The sequence below is a fragment of the Ovis canadensis genome, chromosome 6, assembly GCF_042477335.2.
Source record: "Ovis canadensis isolate MfBH-ARS-UI-01 breed Bighorn chromosome 6, ARS-UI_OviCan_v2, whole genome shotgun sequence".
Classification (NCBI taxonomy): domain Eukaryota; kingdom Metazoa; phylum Chordata; class Mammalia; order Artiodactyla; family Bovidae; genus Ovis; species Ovis canadensis.
The window spans coordinates 118,268,045-118,288,823 of NC_091250.1; the positions used below are offsets into that span (position 1 = coordinate 118,268,045).

The following is a 20,779-nucleotide window of genomic DNA, read 5'->3' on the forward strand; positions in this document are numbered from 1 at the left end:
CTCTTAAATAGGCTAATTACTTACATAGATAGCTTTAGTGCTGGGATTTTTTGATTAACATGCACAGTTCTTTTGGTTGTCTCTTAGATATCCAGAAGAGAAGAATGTAGTTAAGAGTGGGTTAACGTTGACCAGCCGTGACTCTCAAATGACAACAAGTCTCTGCTACTAATGAGGCAAAACTTTAGTGGCAAAAGAAACAGGCTTACTTTCTTTTGAAAGACCTAGAAAATGTTTCACTACATAATAAAATGAAAGAATCTAAATCATTTAAGATTAAGATAGAGAAATCTGGAGGTGATTTAATATAACTGTTTTAATATGTGAATAAATTCTGCTTCCCAGCTCTTTGTTTAAAGCTACATGTGTGCTCATTTGTCTGGTTAACATTTTTTTACTTTCTGGCATGTAATGTATGGGACTTCCTAGGTGGTGTCGTGGTAAAGAATCTGCCTGGTCATGCAGAAGATGCAAGAGATATGGATTTAATCCCTGGGTAGGGAAGATCCCTTGGAGTAGGAAATGGCAACCTGCTCCACTGTTCTTGTCTGGGAACTTCCATGGACAGAAGAACCTGGAAGGCTGTAGTCCATGGGGTTACAAAGAGTCAAGACACGACTGAGCAGGCACACACACATGTAATGTACACATCTCACAGCTGCATCTTTATTTTGTGGAATTGTTTTATCTTAGACACATCTCCTACAGTCTCTTCGGAACCTCAGTACTTGAATGTTTTTCCTGGTAAAATGCAGACCTGAGGCATTTCCCTCCTAGTAATCTGAAAATCTTATCAGCTCAACAAGATTTCTGGTAGTGAGCTGGGTTTAGTGCAGGAAGAGAAAATGAATTTACTGACCAGAAGCCCCAAATTCCATGCCTTTCATCTCACTGCGTTGTGTCAAACTTATGACATGGTTTAGCACGTCAAATGATTAGGACACAAAAATAAAACTTTCTTAGTGTCTGTATGCTGGTAGATTAAGACATGGCTTCACATTATGTTCTGTTTATTCAGAATGTCTCCAATTTCACATAGCTGAAGCAACTGAATTTCCATGTATTTCTAGTGTTAGTCATGCCATGTAGTGCTTATTTTCTTTGTAAACATCACCATGTTGTTGAAAGGGAGAAAGGGTAGAGTTTCTGTTTAAATTAACATAAAACTCTAGAAACTAGAACTTTTGTTATTTGTGATTGCAAACATTTTTGTTGGAATTAAAATCTTCCAGGAAGGCTCCCAAACAATATTCTGTCCTTGAATACTGATGTCTGTACTATGAATTTCTCATGTAGAACAGAGTTTTATAATCCAATGAGATTTTTGACTTTATGTAACCACTATTTAAGGCTTCTCATATGGCTCAGTGGTAAAGAATCTGCCTGCCAAGCAGGAGATGAGGTTTCAGTTCCTGGATTGGAAAGATCCCTTGGAGGAAGAAATAGCAACCCACTCCAGTGTTCTTGCCTGGAGAATCCAACTGACAAAAAGAACCTGCCAAGCTACTGTCTATAGGGTCGCAAAGAGTTGGACACAACTGGGAGGCTAAAGAACAGCAGCAACAACTATTTATAGAAATAACTTTATCCTTGTATCTACTATCCTTTTCATTATAATTTTAAAAGTAAAATCTTTAGAGCAAACCACCTTTTATTTGTATAAATTATTTTCATTTATTCAAATCACTTAATTTTTTCCCTAATCATCTTTCTTTTTATAGGTTGCATGCCATGAAGTGCTTCACAATTAATCATTAAATTTAAAAAGTTGCATTCCATTTAATAATTACTTTATAGTTACAAATCCATTGCTCTTTTCTTGGAGCCAAGATGAGATTTAGATTAGATTTGAAAATCTTTACAGCCAATAGTTGATCAGGTCACTAAATCAAAGACTATCCATGAAACAACTTCACAGATACTTAAAAGATTGACTTTTTTTCCATTTCCCTCAACTTCTAAGTTTAGTAGTACTATTTAACTTTTCTGAAAAAATTCTATGGAAGATAAGTCCCACAAAGTATGCTTTAAAAAGAGATTTTTGTAGTCAACTAAGTTTAGGAAATAGTACACAATGCATTTATCTTTTGACAACTCACAGTTTATATTAGTAAGTATTGTGAGCATTCTTGAAATAAAAATCTTGGTTTAATGTTGTTTAATCTAGTGTTTCTAGACATATGATGATGGAAAGGCCCATCCCCTTTGCATATATCATTGCACTGGTATTTCCTGGAAGCGCTGATGCAATGTGGGGAGATAGAAGAAGGATTTTCTACTGAGAAAGATGGGGAGAAGGACATGGAGGGCCAATGTGCAGTCTCTACCTAATCCTGGAAGTTAGTAAAATAGTAAACTAATGATTTACTTTGTTTTTTTTTTATATTTTAGGTTAATGGAGAAGAAATCATTGAAATTTTGTACCCTGAAGGAAAATGTTCTACTTATCAGATGAAGGAATCAGCAAATGTGATTCTGTACAAAGGTAGCTTTCCAAATCAGCCATCCAATTACTCTAATAATTACTCTAATTATTACTCTAATAATTCAAGTTTTAAAGAAATATTGGTAGCCTTTCTTATTTTCCTTACATGCTCCTGTATTTTACAAGGACAGATTGTTGTTCAAAGAAATAAAAGAATAGCATAAAATTAATATTATTAGCTGTACTACTGTACAAATTTCCAATAGTCAATCTCACCTCTTAAGATTAAAACAATTTTTAATTGCTTGAAGAGAGAGCAGTTTTATTTGATAATGTTTCTTATATTCTCTGAAGCAGCAATTCACAAGCTATCTAATAACTGAGAAATTTTTTCTTAAAGATGTTTGGGCTGCCCTATTATTATATATTATATATCCATAATCTTTGTAACATCGTTAGTTGACCTTCTTTAGTTTTTTTAATAAATTAATAATTTAGGACTAGTTTAGGGAAATAAAACATTAAATTATTAATATTTCATGAAAAGGTGTATCACACACATTGATTTTATTCAGTTGCATTTGTGTCAGAATAGTTCTAGAAGTAAAAACTGCTTTCCCTGTCATTGCTGCTTTTTCAGAGTAAATGCTTAAAATGTGAAGTACCTGGCATATTATATGTTCCACATGGTCTCTTTCTCCTATCAATATGTTTTAAAATAAAACCCCATGTTGATTACTGTTTTTCAAGAATCTGATGGACAAGAAGATGAGAACTACGATGATCCTCAAGAAGCTGAAGTCATCCAGTCTTTGCTGGATGTTGTGGATGAGGAAGCTCAGAATCTTTTAAACCAAAATAATGCATTAGGAGATGCCTGTGTTCCAGGTAGATGAACCAGAATGAGTAAGTTAGTACCCTAAAGGATACCGGAAGGCCTCTACAGAGCATTTTAATTCCTCTTGGCCCATTTCTTTTGCCCAGGTGCATTGAAAGCCAATGGGAAGTTATCTGAAGAGAGAGCAGAAGATACATATTGTGATGGTTCACCTTTACCTGAAGATTTTACAGAGGTAAGGATAATACCTAGGCAGGCACTGTGATGCTGTCTCTTGTTAGAATTCCCTGATAAGGTCTTACCTCTCCCAGCCTACCAGTTTCCCTTCTAAATATTAGAGATAATATCCTGATGGCTGGTTAGTAACCTCAGTTACTCAGAGTTAGAACTGGTATCTTTTACTCATTTTGCAGAAAGAACTTACCCTTAAATCATTTAACTTCTTTTGGTGAAGTTATCCATTCAGGAAAAAAGTGCCTGAAAATCTTGATTTTTTTTTTTATATCTTTATTATTGTTGCATCAAATAAAAGTTGGTAATTCTAAGATCCCATTCCAGGTAGGAAATTTGATTTTTATCCTAGAATGCTTGTTTTCTTCTGTCTTTCTTGAATTCTTGGTCTTAATTATCATGAAAACATATTTTTTTCAGTTATTCCATGGCTTTTCCTGTGATTGGCCTGCAATTTCAACTGAGACATGTTTTAATAGATTTGGGCAGCTGGCTCATTCATAATACATTAGATTAGTTGGATCCAAACTAATAAAACTAAGCTAAGAATTAGTGTTCAACATATATAAATTTGTTAAAAACGTATATGTTTTAAGAAATTTGTTTTAAGAAAATAAAACTCAGAAGTTGGAATCATCTTAGATTCATTTTCTTGTTGCATTTGAGAGTCATCCTATGCCAAACAATTACATTTAGAATGAATAAACAACAGGGTTCTAATGTGTAGCACAGGGAATTATTTTCAATATCCTGTAACCATACTGGAAAAGAATACTAAAAAAAAAAAAGAATGTTTCCAACAAAAAGTCATCCCATTCCAAAGAAAGTATTACTATTCAAATTTCCTTAAGCCAAAAGAAGAAAAAGACAGAGAAAGAAACAGTTTTCAAAATGTAATGATAAACTTATTTAAGAGGCTTCATATTTTCTGAGATATTGAGCTGACTAAGAAAAAAGCATGAAATAGTGGATAAATAATATGTTGTTGTTCAGTCTCTCAGTTGTGTCTGACTCCATGCAACCCCATGGACTGCAGCATGCCAGGCTTTCCTGTCCTTCACCATCTCCCAGAGCTTGCTCAAATTCATGTCCATTGAGTGGATGATGCCATCCAATCATCTCATCCTATATAACCCGCTTCTCCTCCTGCCCTCAATCTTTCCCAGCATCAAGGTCTTTTCCAATGAGTCAGCTTTTCACATCGGGTGGCCAGAGTATTGAAGCTTCATCATTAGTCCTTCCAATGAATATTCAGGGTTGATTTCCTTTAGGATTGGCTGGTTTGATCTCCTTGCGGTCCAAGGGACTATCAATAGTCTTCTCTAGCACCACAATTTGAAAGCATCAATTCTTCAGTGCTCAGCCTTCTTTATGGTTCAACTCTCACATCCACACATGACTACTGGAAAAACCATAGCTTTGACCATAGGGACCTTTGTCGGCACAGTGATGTCTCTGCTTTTTAATATGCTGTCTAGCTTTGTGATAGCTTTTCTTCCAAGGTGCAAACGTCTTTTAATTTCACGGCTGCAGTCACCATCTGCAGTGATTGTGGAGCTCAAGAAAATAAAGTCTTTCACTGTTGCAGTTGTTTCCCCATTTGTTTGCCATGAAGTAATGGAACTGGATGCCATGATCTTCGTTTTTTGAATGTTAAGTTTTAAGCCAGCTTTTTCATTCTCTTCTTTCACCTTCATCAAGAGGTTCTTTAGTTCCTCTTCTCTTTCTGCCATAAGGGTGGTGTCGTCTGCATATCTGAGGTTATTGATATTTCTCCCAGCAATCTTGATTCCAGTTTGTGCTTCACCCATCCTGGCATTTCACATGATGCACTCTGCATATAAGTTAAATAAGCAAGGTGATGATATACTGCCTTGACGTATTCGTTTCCCAATTTGGAACCAGTCCATTGTTCCATGTCCAGTTCTAACTTGCTTCTTGACCTGCATACAGATTTCTCAGAAGGCAGGTCAGGTGGTCTGGTATTCCCATCTCTTGAAGAATTTTCCAATTTGTTGTGATCCACACAGTCAAAGGCTTTGACATAGTCAAAATAATACATAAGCCTACTCAAACTAGGCATCACTGTATCTATATTAATCTGATCTTGCTCATTGTTTGAGGATAATTTCCCCTCACAGGTCTTCTTAAACTTCCTAATGAGCATCTTCAAAATTGTCAAAACCAAGCTGCTTTGGATTCTTACTATGCATGTATACACACACAGTCTCATATACACTTGATTATTTTCATTTAAAACTTACAAATAATTAATGTGTGTAAATAAAAGGAAGCATTTATCTGTTTGGTATGTATTTCCTAACCTTAAAAAAATGACTACACAAATATTGGATAGCTCACAATATATCATGCTGTAGTGTTTTTTATGTAAGATGCTGTTCTTTTGTACTATTAATAAATTATAGTAATAAGCTCTTTGTAAAATGTTTTCTGAATATTTTAAACCAGACTGACTTTAATCATATTTTATTAATAATACTATTTAAAATATGCCTTGCAATGTATGTTCTGAAATCTCTTAACTAAGGCCATAATGACACATCTTTCTAGACAGCATATTAAAAAGCAGAGACATTACTAACAAAGCTCCATATAGTCAGAGTTATGGTTTTTCCAGTAGTCATGTATGGATGTGAGAGTTGGACCATAAAAGAAGGCTGAAGACCGAAGATGTTTTCAAATTGTGGCACTAGAGAATATTCTTGAGAGTCCCTTCGACTACAAGGAGATCAAACCAGTCAATTCCAAAAGAAATCAACCCTGAATATTCATTGGAAGGACTGATGATAAAGCTGAAGCTCCAATACTTTGGCCACCTGTTGCAAAGAGATGACTCATTGGAAAAGACTCTGATGCTGGGAAACATTGAGGGCAAGAGGAAAAGGGGGAAATAGAGGATGAGATGGTTGGATGGCATTACTGAATCAATGGCCTTGAGTTTGAGCAAACTCTGGGAAGTAGTGAAGGACAAGGGAGCCTGGCATATGGCAGTCTATGGGGTCACGAAGAGTCAAACACCAGTTAGTGACTGAACAAAAACAACCCTTGACTACAATAGTCTCTCCCTGTCCCCCATCCACAGTTCCACTTTAAGAGGTTTCAGTTACCCACAGGCAACCTCAGTTAGAAAATGTTAAATGGAAAATTCAAGAAATAAACAATTCACAAACTTTAAACTGCATGCCATTTTAAGTAGTGAGATGAAATTTTGCACAGTCATGCTCCATCCCACCCATAACCCAGATCATCACTTTGCCCATAAGTCAGTCAGTAGCCGTCTTGGTTATCGGAGCAACCATTGCAGCATCGAAGTGTGTGATGTAACTTCCTTGTGTTTCTGTAACTTATTGCACTTAAGAATGGCCCTGAAGTGCCAGAGCAGTGATGCTGGCAGTTTGAATTCACCAAAGAGAAGCCATAAGTGCTTCCTTTAAGTGAAAAGATGAACGTTCTCTACTTCATAAAGGAAGAAAAAAATCATATGCTGAGGTTAGTTCTATAGTGCGAACAAATCTGTGAAATTGTGAAGAAGGAAAAAAGAAATCTGTGCTACAGGTTCTGTTGTTGCACTTCAGACTGCAAATGTTATGGCCACAGGCGTGAAAGTGCTTAGTGAAGATGGAAAAGGCATTCAGTTTGTGAGCGGAAGACATGAACAGAAGACAGTGTTGAGTACTGTCCGTGGTTTCCGTCATTCACTGGGGGCTTTGAAACAAATCACACTCAAATAAGGGAAGGGATTACTGTGACTCTTAGTAAAGTGCTTCAGGCCAGTGTCTGTGTCTTATTTATGAATGAAGGAATGAATGCCAGTCATAGGCGTTATTGTAAATTATCATCTGATGTTTCAAAACTCTTCACTTCAGCTGTTGCTGAACTTGTTGGATTATTTGGGGGATAATAGGGATTATAGGGTTGGATTATAGGGTTAGAAGGGACGTCAGGGCTTCTGTCCATTTTCGCTTGTGCAGTCTAGTGGTCAGTTTGGGAGATGTACACGTGCAAGTGGCTCAGGAGTAAAGAATCTGCCTGCCAATGCAGGAGACACAGGAGACGCAGGCTCAGTCTCTGGGTCAGGAAGATTCCCTGGAGGAGGAAATGCCAACCTACTCTAGTATTCTTGCCAAGATAATCCCATGGACAGTGGAGCCTGGAGGGCTACAGTCCACGGGTTCACTCAGACATGACTGAGCAGGCACACACAAACCATACATAGATGAACTTTGCAAAATTAGTGAGAAATCGGTTAGTACAAGTATCAACATAGTGTATGTCAAACTGGGCTGTATCTAGTTATTTTAATATTGATAATAACACTTTACTCTTATAAAAGGCTTTATACTTTGCAAAATGATTACACACATGGTAGATTCCTAGATCAGGATTATGGTGGGGAATAAGAAATCCAAATGACTTTACTTGGAAATACAAGTTTTAGACCAGACTGAAATTTTCAACTCTTAAAAACAGATAAGATCTAAGAAGCTTTGTTTTTTTTTTTAGTTGTCAGTGGATTAAAAACAACCTACTCTTTTTTTTCCTCCATAGAAGTTCTGTGTTTCCCTCAGATCAATTGAAAAGGATATCAGAGTAACTTAATTATAGATACTTTTTAACTCTACAGTGTCTACAACTAACAGGGCAAATAAGCATGCAATTACAAGTTGTGATAAAGTCTATGAAGTTTAAAAGAGAAAGTGCTTGAAAAGAGAATAACCAAGGAGAACTGTGTTTAGCCTGGGTGGTAGGAAACATCCTTAGAAGATAAAGACACTTAAGATTAGTAAGGAAAAAGTGAAAAAAGATGAGGGATTTTGAAGAGCTCAAGAAAGGCCCATCAGTTTAAAGTCTAGTTAGCGAAGGGGAGAGTAAAACCATATGGAATGTAGAGCTGGACAGAAGCCAGATAATGCAGTCTTGAAGTGAAAGGAATTTCCGGTTAAGATAATTTGTTCTGATGAAGATTGAGATGTAAGATTAACCATGTAAAAATTCCACTTGACATCTTTTTCTGAGTGTAGCAAAATTCTTCTTCAGGACTTGGGTCTCTGGGACTCAGCTAAACTATGAACTAATTAATTTGTGTTCCCTAGAGAGACACCCTTTACTTTAAAATTAAAAGGGCGAATGTGGTATTACTTATGTGTGCAATCCGAAGTATGATACAAGCAAACTTACTTACAAAATAGAAACAGACTCACAGATAAAACAAACTTATGGTTACCAGAGGAGAAAGGGGTTGGGAGTTGGGATTACTTAGTTTAAGATGGACAGATACTGACTTTTATATATAGAATATATAACAACAAAGACCTACTGTATAGCACAAGGAACTATATTCAGTATCATGGAATAAACTATAATGGAAAATAATACATAAAAGTGGTTTTATATGTGTTTATAGATACATATACATTTATATGTATATAACTGAATCACTTTGTTGTACGCCAAAAACTAACACAACATTGTAAATCAACTGTAATTCAATTTTAAAAGTATTTTTTAATAAATAAATGGGCAAGATAATTTAACACGTTGGAAATTTTAGCTTTTAAACTGTTGTTCAGTTGCTAAGTCATGTCTGACTTTGCAACGGCATTGACTGCAGCATGCCGGATTCCTCCGTCCTCCACTGTCTCCCAGAGTTTGCTCAAACTCACGTCCATTTAGTTGGTGATGCTGTCCAACAATCTCATCCTCTGTCATCCCCTTCTCCTCCTGCCTTCAATCTTTGCCAGCATCAAGATGTTTTCCAGTGAGTCGGCTCTTCACGTCAGGTGAATATTCAGGGTTGATTTCCTTTAAGATTGACTAGTTTGATGTCCAAAGGATCTCAAGAATCTTCTCCAGCACCACAATTTGAAAGCATCAGTTCTTCGGCACTTAGCTTTCTTTATGGTCAAACTCTTACATCTGTACATGACTGCTGGAAAAAAACATAGCTTGGACTATATAGACCTTTGTTGGCGAAGTGATGTTTCTGCTTTTTAATATGCTGCCTAGGTTTGTCATAGCTTTCCTCCCATGGAGCAAGCATCTTTTAATTTCATGGCTGCAGTCACCATCTACAGTGATTTTGGAGCCCAAGAAAATAAAGTCTGTCACTATTTCCACTCTTTCCCATTCTATTTGCCATGAAGTGAACTCTTAGTTTTTGAATGTAGAGTTTGAAGTCAGCTTTCACTCCTCTTTCACCCTCATCAAGAGGCTCTCTGGCTCCTTTTTTTACTTTCTGCCATTAGAGTGGTTCAGTTTCAGTTTAGTTCAGTCGCTCAGTCCTGTCCGACTCTCTGCGACCCCATGAATCGCAGCACGCCAGGCCTCCCTGACCATCACCAATTCCCAGAGTTTACTCAGACTCATGTCCCTCGAGTCAGTGATGCCATCCAGCCATCTCATCCTCTGTCATCCCATTCTCCTCCTGCCCCCAATCCCTCCCAGCTCAGGGTCTTTTCCAATGAGTCAACTCTTCACATGAGGTGGCCAAAGTATTGGAGTTTCAGGCATCATCTGCATATCTGAAGTTGTTGATATTTCTCCAGGCAGTCTTGATTCTAATTGTAATCCATCCATCCTGGCATTTCTCATAATGTGCTCTGCATATAAGTTAAATAGGCAGGGTGGCAGTATACAGCCTTGACATACTGCTTTCCCAATTTGGAACCAGTCCGTTGTTCCATGTCCAGTTCTAACTGTTGCTTCTTGACCCACATACAGGTTTCTCAGGAGACAGATAAAGTGATCTGGTATTCTATCTCTTCAAGGATATTCCACAGTTTGTTTTGATCCACACAGTTAAAGGCTTTCACGTAGTCAGTGAAGCAGAAGTAGGTGTTTTTCTTGAATTCTCTTGTTTTCTCTGTGATCCAAAATGTTGGCAATTTGATCTCTGGCTCTCTGCCTTTTCTAAATCCAGCTTGTACATCTGGAAGAGCTCAGTTCACATACTGCTGAAGCCTCGCTTGAAGGATTTTAAGCATAACCTTACCAGCGTGTGAAATGAGTACAATACTACAGTAGTTCGAATGTTCTTTGGCTTTGCCCTTCTTTGGGATTAGAATGAAAACTGATCTTTTCTAGTCCTGTGGCCACTGCTGAGTTTTCCAGATTTGCTGAGTATTGAGTACAGCACGTAAACAGCATCATCTTTGAGAATTTTAAATAGCTCAGCTGAAATTCCATCACCTCCACTACCTTTATTCATAGTGATGCTTCCTAAAGCCCACTTGACTTCACACTCCAGAATGTCTGGCTGTAGGTGAGTCACCACACCATCGTGGTTATCTGGGTCATTATGATCTTTTTTGGATAGTTCTTCTGTGTATTCTTACCATCTCTTCTTAATCTCTTCTGCTTCTGTTAGGTCCTTACTGTTCCTGTTCTTTATCGTGCCCATCCTTGCATGAAATGTTCCTTGATGTCTCCAGTTTTCTTGAGAGATCTCTAGTCTTTCCCATTTGATTGTTTTCCTCTATTTCCTTGTATTTTTCATTTAAGAACACCTTCTGATCTCTCCTTGCTATCCTCTAGAACTCTGCATTCAGTTGGTTATATCTTTCCTTTTCTCCCTTGCCTTTCACTTCTCTTCTTTCCTAAGCTGTTTGTAAAGCCGCCTTAGACAACCACCTTGCCTTCTTGCATTTCTCTTTCTTTAGGATAGTTTTGGTCACTGTTTAAAAACATGTCACAATTTTTTAAGGAATCTCCACACTGTTCTCCATAGTGGCTGTACTAGTTTGCATTCCCACCAACAGTGTAAGAGGGTTCCCTTTTCTCCACACCCTCTCCAGCATTTATTGCTTGTAGACTTTTGGATCGCTGCTATTCTGACTGGTGTAAAATGGTACTTCATTATGGTTTTGAGAAAGAAAAACACCAATACAGTATACTAACACATATATATGGAATTTAGAAAGATGGTAATGATAACCCTGTATGCGAGACAGCAAAAGAGACACAGATGTTTAGAACGGACTTTTGGACTCTGTGGGAGAGGGAGAGGGTGGGATAATTTGGGAGAATGGCATTGAAACACGTATACTATCATGTAAGAAACAAATCGCCAGTCTATGTTTGATACAGGTTACAGGATGCTTGGGGCTGGTGCACAGGGATGATCCAAAGAGATGATATGGGGTGGGAGGTGGGAAGGGGGTGCAGGATGGGGAACTTGTGCATCCATGGCTGATTCATGTCAATGTATGGCAAAACCAATACAGTATTGTAAAACAGAATAAAGTAAAAATAAAAATTTAGAAATAAATAAGTAAATAAAAAATAAAAACTTGTCACAAGTGCACATGTAAACAATCATTACTTTAGGTTTTCCTTTTTCTTTTTCCTTACCTCTGTACATTCATATCCCCTATGTAAGAAATGGAAAAGCAAGATGAATGTGAAGATGGGTAAATGGAGCCAGCAATAATTCTTGAGCCACTGTGGATGCCTCAGCCAGAGTTTGTCATGTATTAACTGAATAGCATGTTGTCTTTGTAACATGAGGATGAATGATAACAGTAAACATTGGCAATAATTAGTAGGAAAAAACTGAACATTATATAAGATAGGTTTTTTTATAGTAGGCTGTTTTGATATTGACTTCTCTTTATCGTAGTCTACCAAAATGAATGGCTGTGAAGAACATTGTGAAGAAAAAGGCAAAAGTGAAAGGTAAGAAAATAATTTTTCAAGTATCTATAACAATTTCATTGTTTTTTTAGAAGCATTCTGAAGATTTCCATTTAGATGTTGATTTTTAAGTTAATTTATCTTCTATAAAATGAGACTTGTTGAGTAAATTATGAAACTACAGTTGAAATTTTTAAATGTTTTAAAAATGTTACAAGGCAGTTCTAGTGACATGTGACAATGTGTTTATTATAACATTGCTCAAAAAAAAAAGCAATATATTCTCTTCACCATCAGAAAGAATTCAAGAAGGGTCTGCAAGAAGATACAGTGATAATAGTATCTTCTCCTGGTGTATTTATAGGCAACTTATTTTTTCTACTTCTCTATTTTTCTGTACTTCACAAATTTCATTCTTTAATAAAACCATAGCAGGTAAGAAACATTTTAAACCCCCACAAATGTTTTTCCTGTTGAAAACAGTTTCTAATGTAAGATTTTTTATTTTGTAACACTAAATGATGTATCAGGAAAAGTTATATATATTGTTGCCCAGCAAAGTGATTGTATGTGAATTTTGCTTTGTATTAAATGATAACCAAGCAGTCGAAGGGAGTTATTTGCAAACTGACAGTGAATTTTTCACTAAGTAAAGTTAGTGAATGCTAAGTCACTTCAGTGGTGTCTGATTCTTTGTGACCCTATTAATGTAGAAGTGCTACACAATAGTGTAGACCCTATTAATGTAGAATGGTTTTATAATTAAAAGATTAGCAGATATCTGAGCCAACTACCAATATTTGTAAGACATAGGCTTTTCCCTGTTTGGCAGGCGAGGGGGAAGAAGGTAAATTAGTATATAATTTCTTCAAGTGGAAACTGAAAACATTATTAACACATAGATTTTTTTTAACATGTTCCCAATTCTTGGAAGCACTTTTGAAGTTGTAACATCTCTGAAATCATGAAGGATTATAAAATTATAGTCATTGATATTATTTCTTTCTTGATGTAAACTAAGTAACAGTGTGTCTTATAATGTTAGAGGTCATGAGTTCAAAGAACTGTAGTACTGATACATTCCCTTCAGCCTAGAAATTTTATTTCTAAGAATTGGTCCCAAGGAAAGTTATGAGCAACCTAGATAGCATATTCAAAAGCAGAGACATTACTTTGCCGACTAAGGTCCATCTAGTCAAGGCTATGGTTTTTCCAGTGGTCACATATGGATGTGAGAGGTAGACTGTGAAGAAGGCTGAGCACCGAAGAATTGATGCTTTTGAACTGTGGTGTTGGAGAAGACTCTTGAGAGTCCCTTGGACTGCAAGGAGATCCAGTCAGTCCATTCTAAAGGAGATCAGCCCTGGGATTTCTTTGGAAGGAATGATGCTAAAGCTGAAACTCTAGTACTTTGGCCACCTCATGCGAAGAGTTGACTCATTGGAAAAGACTTTGATGTTGGGAGGGATTGGGGGCAGGAGGAGAAGGGGATGACAGAGGATGAGATGGCTGGATAGCATCACTGACTCAATGGATGTGAATCTGAGTGAACTCCGGGAATTGGTGATGGACAGGGAGGCCTGGCGTGCTGCAATTCATGGGGTCGCAAAGAGTCAGACACGACTGAGCGACTGAACTGAACTGAACTGAACTGAACCATATGTATGCAGAAACATTTCTGTAAGAATATTCATTGCAACATTGTTTATAGTAGTAAAAATCCATAGTAAACACAAAATAAGTTAGGATGTACTCATGCTAAGAGTCAGACACGACTGAGCGACTTCACTTTCACTTTTCCCTTTCATGCACTGGAGAAGGAAATGGCAACCCACTCCAGTGTTCTTGCCTGGAGAATCCCAGGGACGGGGGAGCCTGGTGGGCTGCCGTCTATTGGGTCACACAGGGTCGGACATGACTGAAGCGACTTAGCAGCAGCAGCAGCAGCAGCATACAATGAAATACTAAGCAACTGTTCAAAAGAATGAGAAAGAAGGGACGATCCTGGTGGGAGGAGCTGCAAAACATATCCTTCCAGACAACATGAACTTACTGGAAGACCAGAGAGACCTCATGGATGCAGAGCTTGCAAATTATATGTTAATTGTGATGTACAATTAGTCGGAGCAGAGGAGAGCATCCACTATAAAAGCAGCATAGTTGCTGTCCTGTTATGATGTTTCAGGAGCATTAGTACATGTCCTGCTTTAATGGTGTATACAGTGCCATCAGACAAATGTACTCTGCTTTGTTCCCCTGAGCATCAGAAAGTGAAAAATGTACTCTGGCCTTTGTGTTATCCTTTGTCATCTCATCTTATCACTAAACACTGTTCTCTTCTATGTAGCTTCTTTTTTCTAGCACCTATTTTACCAAGGAGATGGCTTCTGCTGTGTATCCCTAGAATAATGAGAACTTGTGCTGAATTTTATTACATTAAGTGAATACCCAAATACAGGACTGTAGCCCTAGTGGGCTATAGTCCATGGGGTCACAGAGAGTCAGACGTGACTGAGCACGTGCGTGCATACACACACACACACACACACAGTATCTTTATACTGAGGACTTCCCTGGTGGCTCAGTAGTAAAGAATCCGCCTTCCAAGAAGGAGATGGAAGTTTGATCCTTCAGTTGGAAAGATCCCCTGGAGGAGGAAATGGCAACCCACTCCAGTATTCTTGCCTGGGAAATCCCACGGGCAGAGGAGCCTGGCAGGCTACAGTCCATGGGGGTTGCAAAAGAGTTGGACAGGACTTAGCAACTGAACAGCAGCAAATACAGAAGTGTCCTCTTAGCCTCCTTTTGTAGCAAAAGATTGTCCATCAATTGGGACTTCTGTAATTAAAGAATCATTTTATTTACATAATGGTAATCACTGGTCCACAACGAAGAGTGGAAACAAACCATCACCTTTCCATCCCCAAGAGGACTCCTTCAACCAAAGACTTGGGGTTTATTTAAGCACACAATGTAAACTATATTAAGCAATCTGGCTCTCAGTCTTAGTACCGTCTTTTGAGAAACCTCTGTGCCATGAGAGTGAAGTGAAGGAAGAAGCAAATGGGCAGGCTGAACCACAAAAGAAGAAAGATGAGGCAGAGTTCCAAGTAAACTTTTACACCCCCGGAAGCCACAGAAGCAGAAACAAGGGAAGCAGAGGCCAGGGATGCCGGTACAAATTGCTGGACTGCCTGCCTACTATCTAGAACTTGTCTCAATGGATCTGGAACACCTATGGCCATTCTGATTGCCTTGACCACTTTTGAAAGACCCACCTTGCTCCTATCAAAATGGTCCCTTTTGGTCCTTTACCCTGGACCTCTGATTTTATGGACTAATTCTCTTCTCAGTTGTGGCTGAATGTAATGTGTGTACAATAAATCATCTCTTTTGCCATCTTAGCTGAAGAAAAAAAAAATCTATACCTCAGTGTGATTATATCTACCTATAAATTTTAGCAATTATGGATTTGAGGATTTTTTTTAATCATATAATGTATTTTTAAATAGATTAAAAATAATTATTAAAATTACTAAATACAATAGTAATTGTGGAGATGTGTGGTTCAGGGACATAGTATTTAAATTTATTTTGGTGAGAGAACAGAAGAAAATATTATAAATGTGTTTTGTTATCATAGCTTAATTCAAAAGTCAGAAGAAAAGAAGAATGAGGATGATGAAATAACATGGGGAAGTGATGAACTGCCAACAGAAACAGCAGACCACGAAGATTCCAATAAAGGCAAGAAATTTATTAGCAACTTTTAATCGAAAACAGTAGATAAAAAAATAAGTGTTTGAGAATTACAGTTTTCAGAATATTTTAGATACGTTATTTCACCGCAGGTCTACATTATTAGGTTCTATACATAAAGTTAAATCACATACACAGACATCAACATTCATTTATATGACCAGATTTTTTGCACAGTTGTTAGAATAAAATAGTCAGTGGCTTGGAATAAAACGTGTAAATAGATGTACAGACACACAGAAACACAAAATCAAAATTTTGCCATCTTGGAATAAGAAGTCAAGGAGCACGTTTTATTTATAGCAAAGTAGGAAGAACAGCTCAAAGACAGGAAAATGTTTAAGAGCAAAAATCAATTGGTCTGCCCTCACGATTACTGCCTCTTTGTTTTAATCTGAGCTAACAGAGCAATAACGTTCCATCTAGTGTTAAACTTCTCTTTTCTCATGTAAGGAAATGTTATACTAATATAATGAAACAGCATGGTTTTGTAATTTGAAGTCATTGTTGAAAGAAACTAAAGAAGTTGAATTAATACTTGTTTTGTTAGGTAAATTGTTGGTATCAAAGGAGATGCTCAAATCCTGTAGCCCAGGTTCATCCCTCCAGCCTCTGAGCTCCTGTTGCATTCACACTCAGTCCTGTAAAAGTTTGCAGTTATTTCGTATGATTGAATTTTGTATTCACAACTAGCTTTCACTCCAGACAGACGTTAAGCTTCTTGAGTATCCCCCTGCAGTGCCTGGAATTACTGTTGCTTGCATAGTAGCTGCATCATCAAAATCCTCCTATCAACTGATTGATGTAATTAAAGCTGCACTTGTGCAGACTATAGCAAGAAGTCTCTCCTACATGTTTTCCCGGATAACAGTTGTCTTCTGTTATCAGCAGTTTCCATAGACAGTGCAGATACTAAATTAGACACATACCACTTCCTTAGACACTGATATCGCTTGTTTGATAAACTTCTAAAGACCCGAAGGATTTCATTTGCATGGAGAAAACTATAAAATGCCAGAGATAGTGGCACTGAGTACCAGTGGGTGGAGAGAGGAGAAATCAGTGTTTCCAGGGCAGTGTTCCCTGATAAGGAGTTTCTGGAGCATCCCTTCTTCATTTTTCCTCCATGTGCTTGGAAGCCAATTTAAATGCAAAAAACAGGACTAAATACATTTTTGTCAAGTAAACAGTCCCATTTGAATCCAGAGAAACAGAAACAACTTAAACTCCTTTAGAAACTTTTAAGTAATTGAGAGTTAAGAGCCCTTAAGAACGCTGAACATTCGGCAAGGAGTTCCCTTAAAAGTTGGGTACAAGGATCTTGCTGTGGCCAGGATTTCCCTTTGTTAACTGTAGATATCTGCCTACTTGTTAATTCTATTGCCTTATTAATTTCAATACTCTCAACTTTTGTAAAAACCAGATGAGGTGAGGATAAGCTCAAATTGGTTCTCTTATTGGCTAAATCAGTTATGGGGGAATTTTTTTTAATTAACTGGTGTCTTCTTTTTAGAGCATCCCTTTCTGACAAATGAGGAACTTACCACACTCCCCATCGTCAAAGTGCTTCCCTCTGGGAAATACACTGGCACCAAGCTGAAGTCAGTCATTCGAATGTTGCGGGGTTTACTCGATCAAGGAATCCCATCTAAGGAACTGGAGGTAAGGAGCTTCTGACAGTGGTTCTTTCTCAGACGAAGTGTTATGCAAGGTTAAGATAAATTTTGAAAAATTTGAAAATGTCTACTTCTTTACAACCTCCAACTATAAAAGCACCATCTTGTCATTTCTAGTGTGCTCAGTCACTCAGTCATGTCTGACTCTTTGCAACCCCATGAACTGTAACCCTGCCAGGCTCCTCTGTCCATGGGATTTTCCAGGCAAGAATACTAGAGTGGGTTGCCATTAACTTCTAGCAGTAAATTAATTTTTCTGATTAGAGTCCTAATAGAATAAAGGAATCTCTTTAGACATTTTGGAGCTTGATAAATCTCCTTGAAGAATATCCTCTTATGTTAAGATGAAGAGATTTTTTTAAAAAGCCAAGTATCAATTCTAACCATCCACTAAACTTCATAGTTAATACACTATAGATGTGATGCATCATTTCCAACAGTTTCTTGATTTAGTATTGGGATTTTAGGCTGATTTGTATTAACAGGATATAACTATTTCTAAACAAAGTTTGCCCTAGTCAATAGTCAGTTTTGCTGCCTGTACATTTAAAGCATTTGCAATCATTACAATGAATTACTGCTTATCTCAACAAATTTAATTTTATTTCTATTTTTGCTTAACAGAATCTTCAAGAATTAAAACCTTTGGATCAATGTCTAATTGGACAGACGAAGGAAAACAGAAGGAAGAACCGATATAAAAATATACTGCCCTGTAAGTTCCAATTTGGTTTCAAATCAAATGTATGTTTAATATGATTTAAACCAGTTTAAAACTTACAGGCTAGTTTATCACTCATGTAAGTGTGCACATACACAGAGACATACATCCAGAGATTTACATCAGTAACTAATAAATTTATATATATAGTGTAAACTCTTTTACAAGTTTCTTTGTATTCTGAAAATTGATTAGGGGAATCTTAAATGCATCTTCAGACATTCGTGAACTTTTAAGGTCTTTCTAAAAATATTAAATGGCTTCTGGATAAGCAGTTTCTTAGTTCGTGTGTCATAGTCAGATCTATATATTCTGCATGTTAAGCACAGAGAAATGTCTGTGGTCCATAACAGTTGTGGATGTGCACGTGGTCACTGTGGAATTACGAAGTTGCATTGTCCTTTGAATTGTTTCAGATGCCATGTGGAAAAACTGGTGATCCTATTTTTACCCATCCCATTTCACCAATCAACATGTGACTTTTTAAAAATATATATGAATATGTGTATATAACTAAAATACTAACATCTAGCAACTTTTTATAATAATCAGGAGTCATATATACATATATTGGCATATTGAATTATATCACATGACACATTGACCTTATCGTTGCCAGGAAGTCATAACTTCAAAGATAAATAATAGAACCAATAATGACAAACATGCAATAAAAATAACACAACTGAATTTTTTCAATCAGGGTGGAAGATACAAAATTTATTTAGAAAAACCTCCTTTAAGAGTTGAATTTCAAAAAAAAAAAAGAGTTGAATTTCATATAAATCAAATGCATTTCAAGAAAAATTTTTTAAAAAAGAATTGAGTCTTAGACAAGATTTTTTCAATGGAATAAATAAAAATGGAATAGAGCCTGGTTTGCCATAAAGTACATGATGATTATTTCAGGCAAATAAAAAAATGGCCAGACTAGTATCTCAAAGCAGAATGGGATAAATCAGGAATTACTGAGTGGATTTGCTTCTGTGGAACAACAAACAGAAGTCAAGTAATAGCAGGGCAATTGACAGAGGATTTTGGAATCTATTACTAAATGTTATAATTTGGCAATCACAGAAATAACCCGTTAAATTCGTGAATATTTAAAATAGAAATTACTTGCAATGTATAAGTACATACAAATTAATTCTCTTGGATAAGATGGCTTATATAGTGCTCACTTCGGCAGCACATATACTAAAATTGGAACAATACAGAGAAGATTAGCATGGCCCCTGCGCAAGGATGACATGCAAGTTCGTGAAGCGTTCCATGGGTTTTTAATGGAATATTACTCAGCCATAAAAAGGAACGCATTTGAGTCAGTTCTAATGAGGTGGATGAACCTAGAACCTATTATACTGTATCAGCCTAGAAGGGTGGGATGGGGCAGGAGATGGGAGGCAGGTTCAGGGGGGAGGGGATATATGTATACCTATGGCTGATTCAGGTTGAGGTTTGACAGAAAACAGCAAAATTCTGTAAAGCAATTATCCTTCAATAAAAAATAAATTTGAAAAAGAAAAATGGCTTATATACACTTTTCACTGGGGAGCCTGCTTTGAAAATTTGTATTTTGACTATATGAAATTACAATGCTTAGAGAATGAAGCAACCTACCTTTTTATTTATTGCATTAGTTTATTATTTTGGCTGCTTACTTAAAAGAATATAATTAGATAAGCATTAATTGTGCCAATCATATTTGTAATAAGTACTTTAGTAGTTTTCCAACTTGGGGGGAAACTCACTGAGTTACATCTTAAATATACTTGCAACATGAGGGAAATGTATAAAATGATTTCATTGTACTACACCTTGAAAACATGCCTTTATTAAAATGTTTGTGATTTCATCTGTGGTTATGAGGAAAGTCTCAATCTTTGACTTACCTGGTCTATGAGGCTCTTGTTTAAAAATGCATGATATGGATGACTGTGTATTGTGATGGGGAATTCACAGATGATGCTACCAGAGTGCCTCTTGGAGATGAAGGTGGATATATCAACGCCAGCTTCATCAAGATACCAGTGGGGAGAGAAGAGTTTGTCTACATCGCCTGCCAAGGACCTCTCCCCACAACTGTTGGAGATTTCTGGCAGATGATTTGGGAACAAAACTCCACAGTGATAGCCATGATGACCCAAGAAGTAGAAGGGGAAAAAATCAAATGCCAGCGCTATTGGCCTAACGTCCTAGGCAAATCGACCATGGTCAGCAACAGACTTCGACTGGCTCTTGTGAGAGTGCAGCAGCTGAAGGGCTTTGTAGTAAGGGCAATGACCCTGGAAGACATTCAGGTGCGTGGATTCAATCTTTCCATGATTACATCAGTGTCTTTCTCTGAACAAAAGCTAATGATTTGAGTCCCATTTCAGTGGAACTAATTCCACCCATTATTTTTAATCTAATAGAAACTTTACTGTGACCCTCGTCATGAATTCTGCCAGTTTCCTCTAGTATGTTGTTTAGTGACT

The 20,779-nt window shown here is 37.1% G+C and overlaps 1 protein-coding gene and 1 non-coding gene across 18 annotated transcripts in view; both read left to right on the plus strand.

Moving 5' to 3' along the window:
- Positions 1 to 20,779, plus strand: part of PTPN13 (protein tyrosine phosphatase non-receptor type 13) — a 225,483-nt gene that overhangs the window by 198,985 nt on the left and 5,719 nt on the right. For all 17 annotated transcript variants that reach the window (XM_069594613.1, XM_069594616.1, XM_069594621.1 and 14 more), the window contains 8 exons: positions 2,392 to 2,485; positions 3,176 to 3,313; positions 3,410 to 3,498; positions 12,133 to 12,188; positions 15,790 to 15,893; positions 17,419 to 17,567; positions 18,206 to 18,296; positions 20,265 to 20,602. In XM_069594613.1, coding sequence (XP_069450714.1) covers positions 2,392 to 2,485; positions 3,176 to 3,313; positions 3,410 to 3,498; positions 12,133 to 12,188; positions 15,790 to 15,893; positions 17,419 to 17,567; positions 18,206 to 18,296; positions 20,265 to 20,602 — 1,059 coding nt within the window. The remainder of the gene's footprint in view (positions 1 to 2,391; positions 2,486 to 3,175; positions 3,314 to 3,409; positions 3,499 to 12,132; positions 12,189 to 15,789; positions 15,894 to 17,418; positions 17,568 to 18,205; positions 18,297 to 20,264; positions 20,603 to 20,779) is intronic.
- On the plus strand, positions 19,476 to 19,582 carry LOC138443058 (U6 spliceosomal RNA). The gene has a single exon (XR_011257984.1). It is a non-coding gene; the product is annotated as a U6 spliceosomal RNA (small nuclear RNA).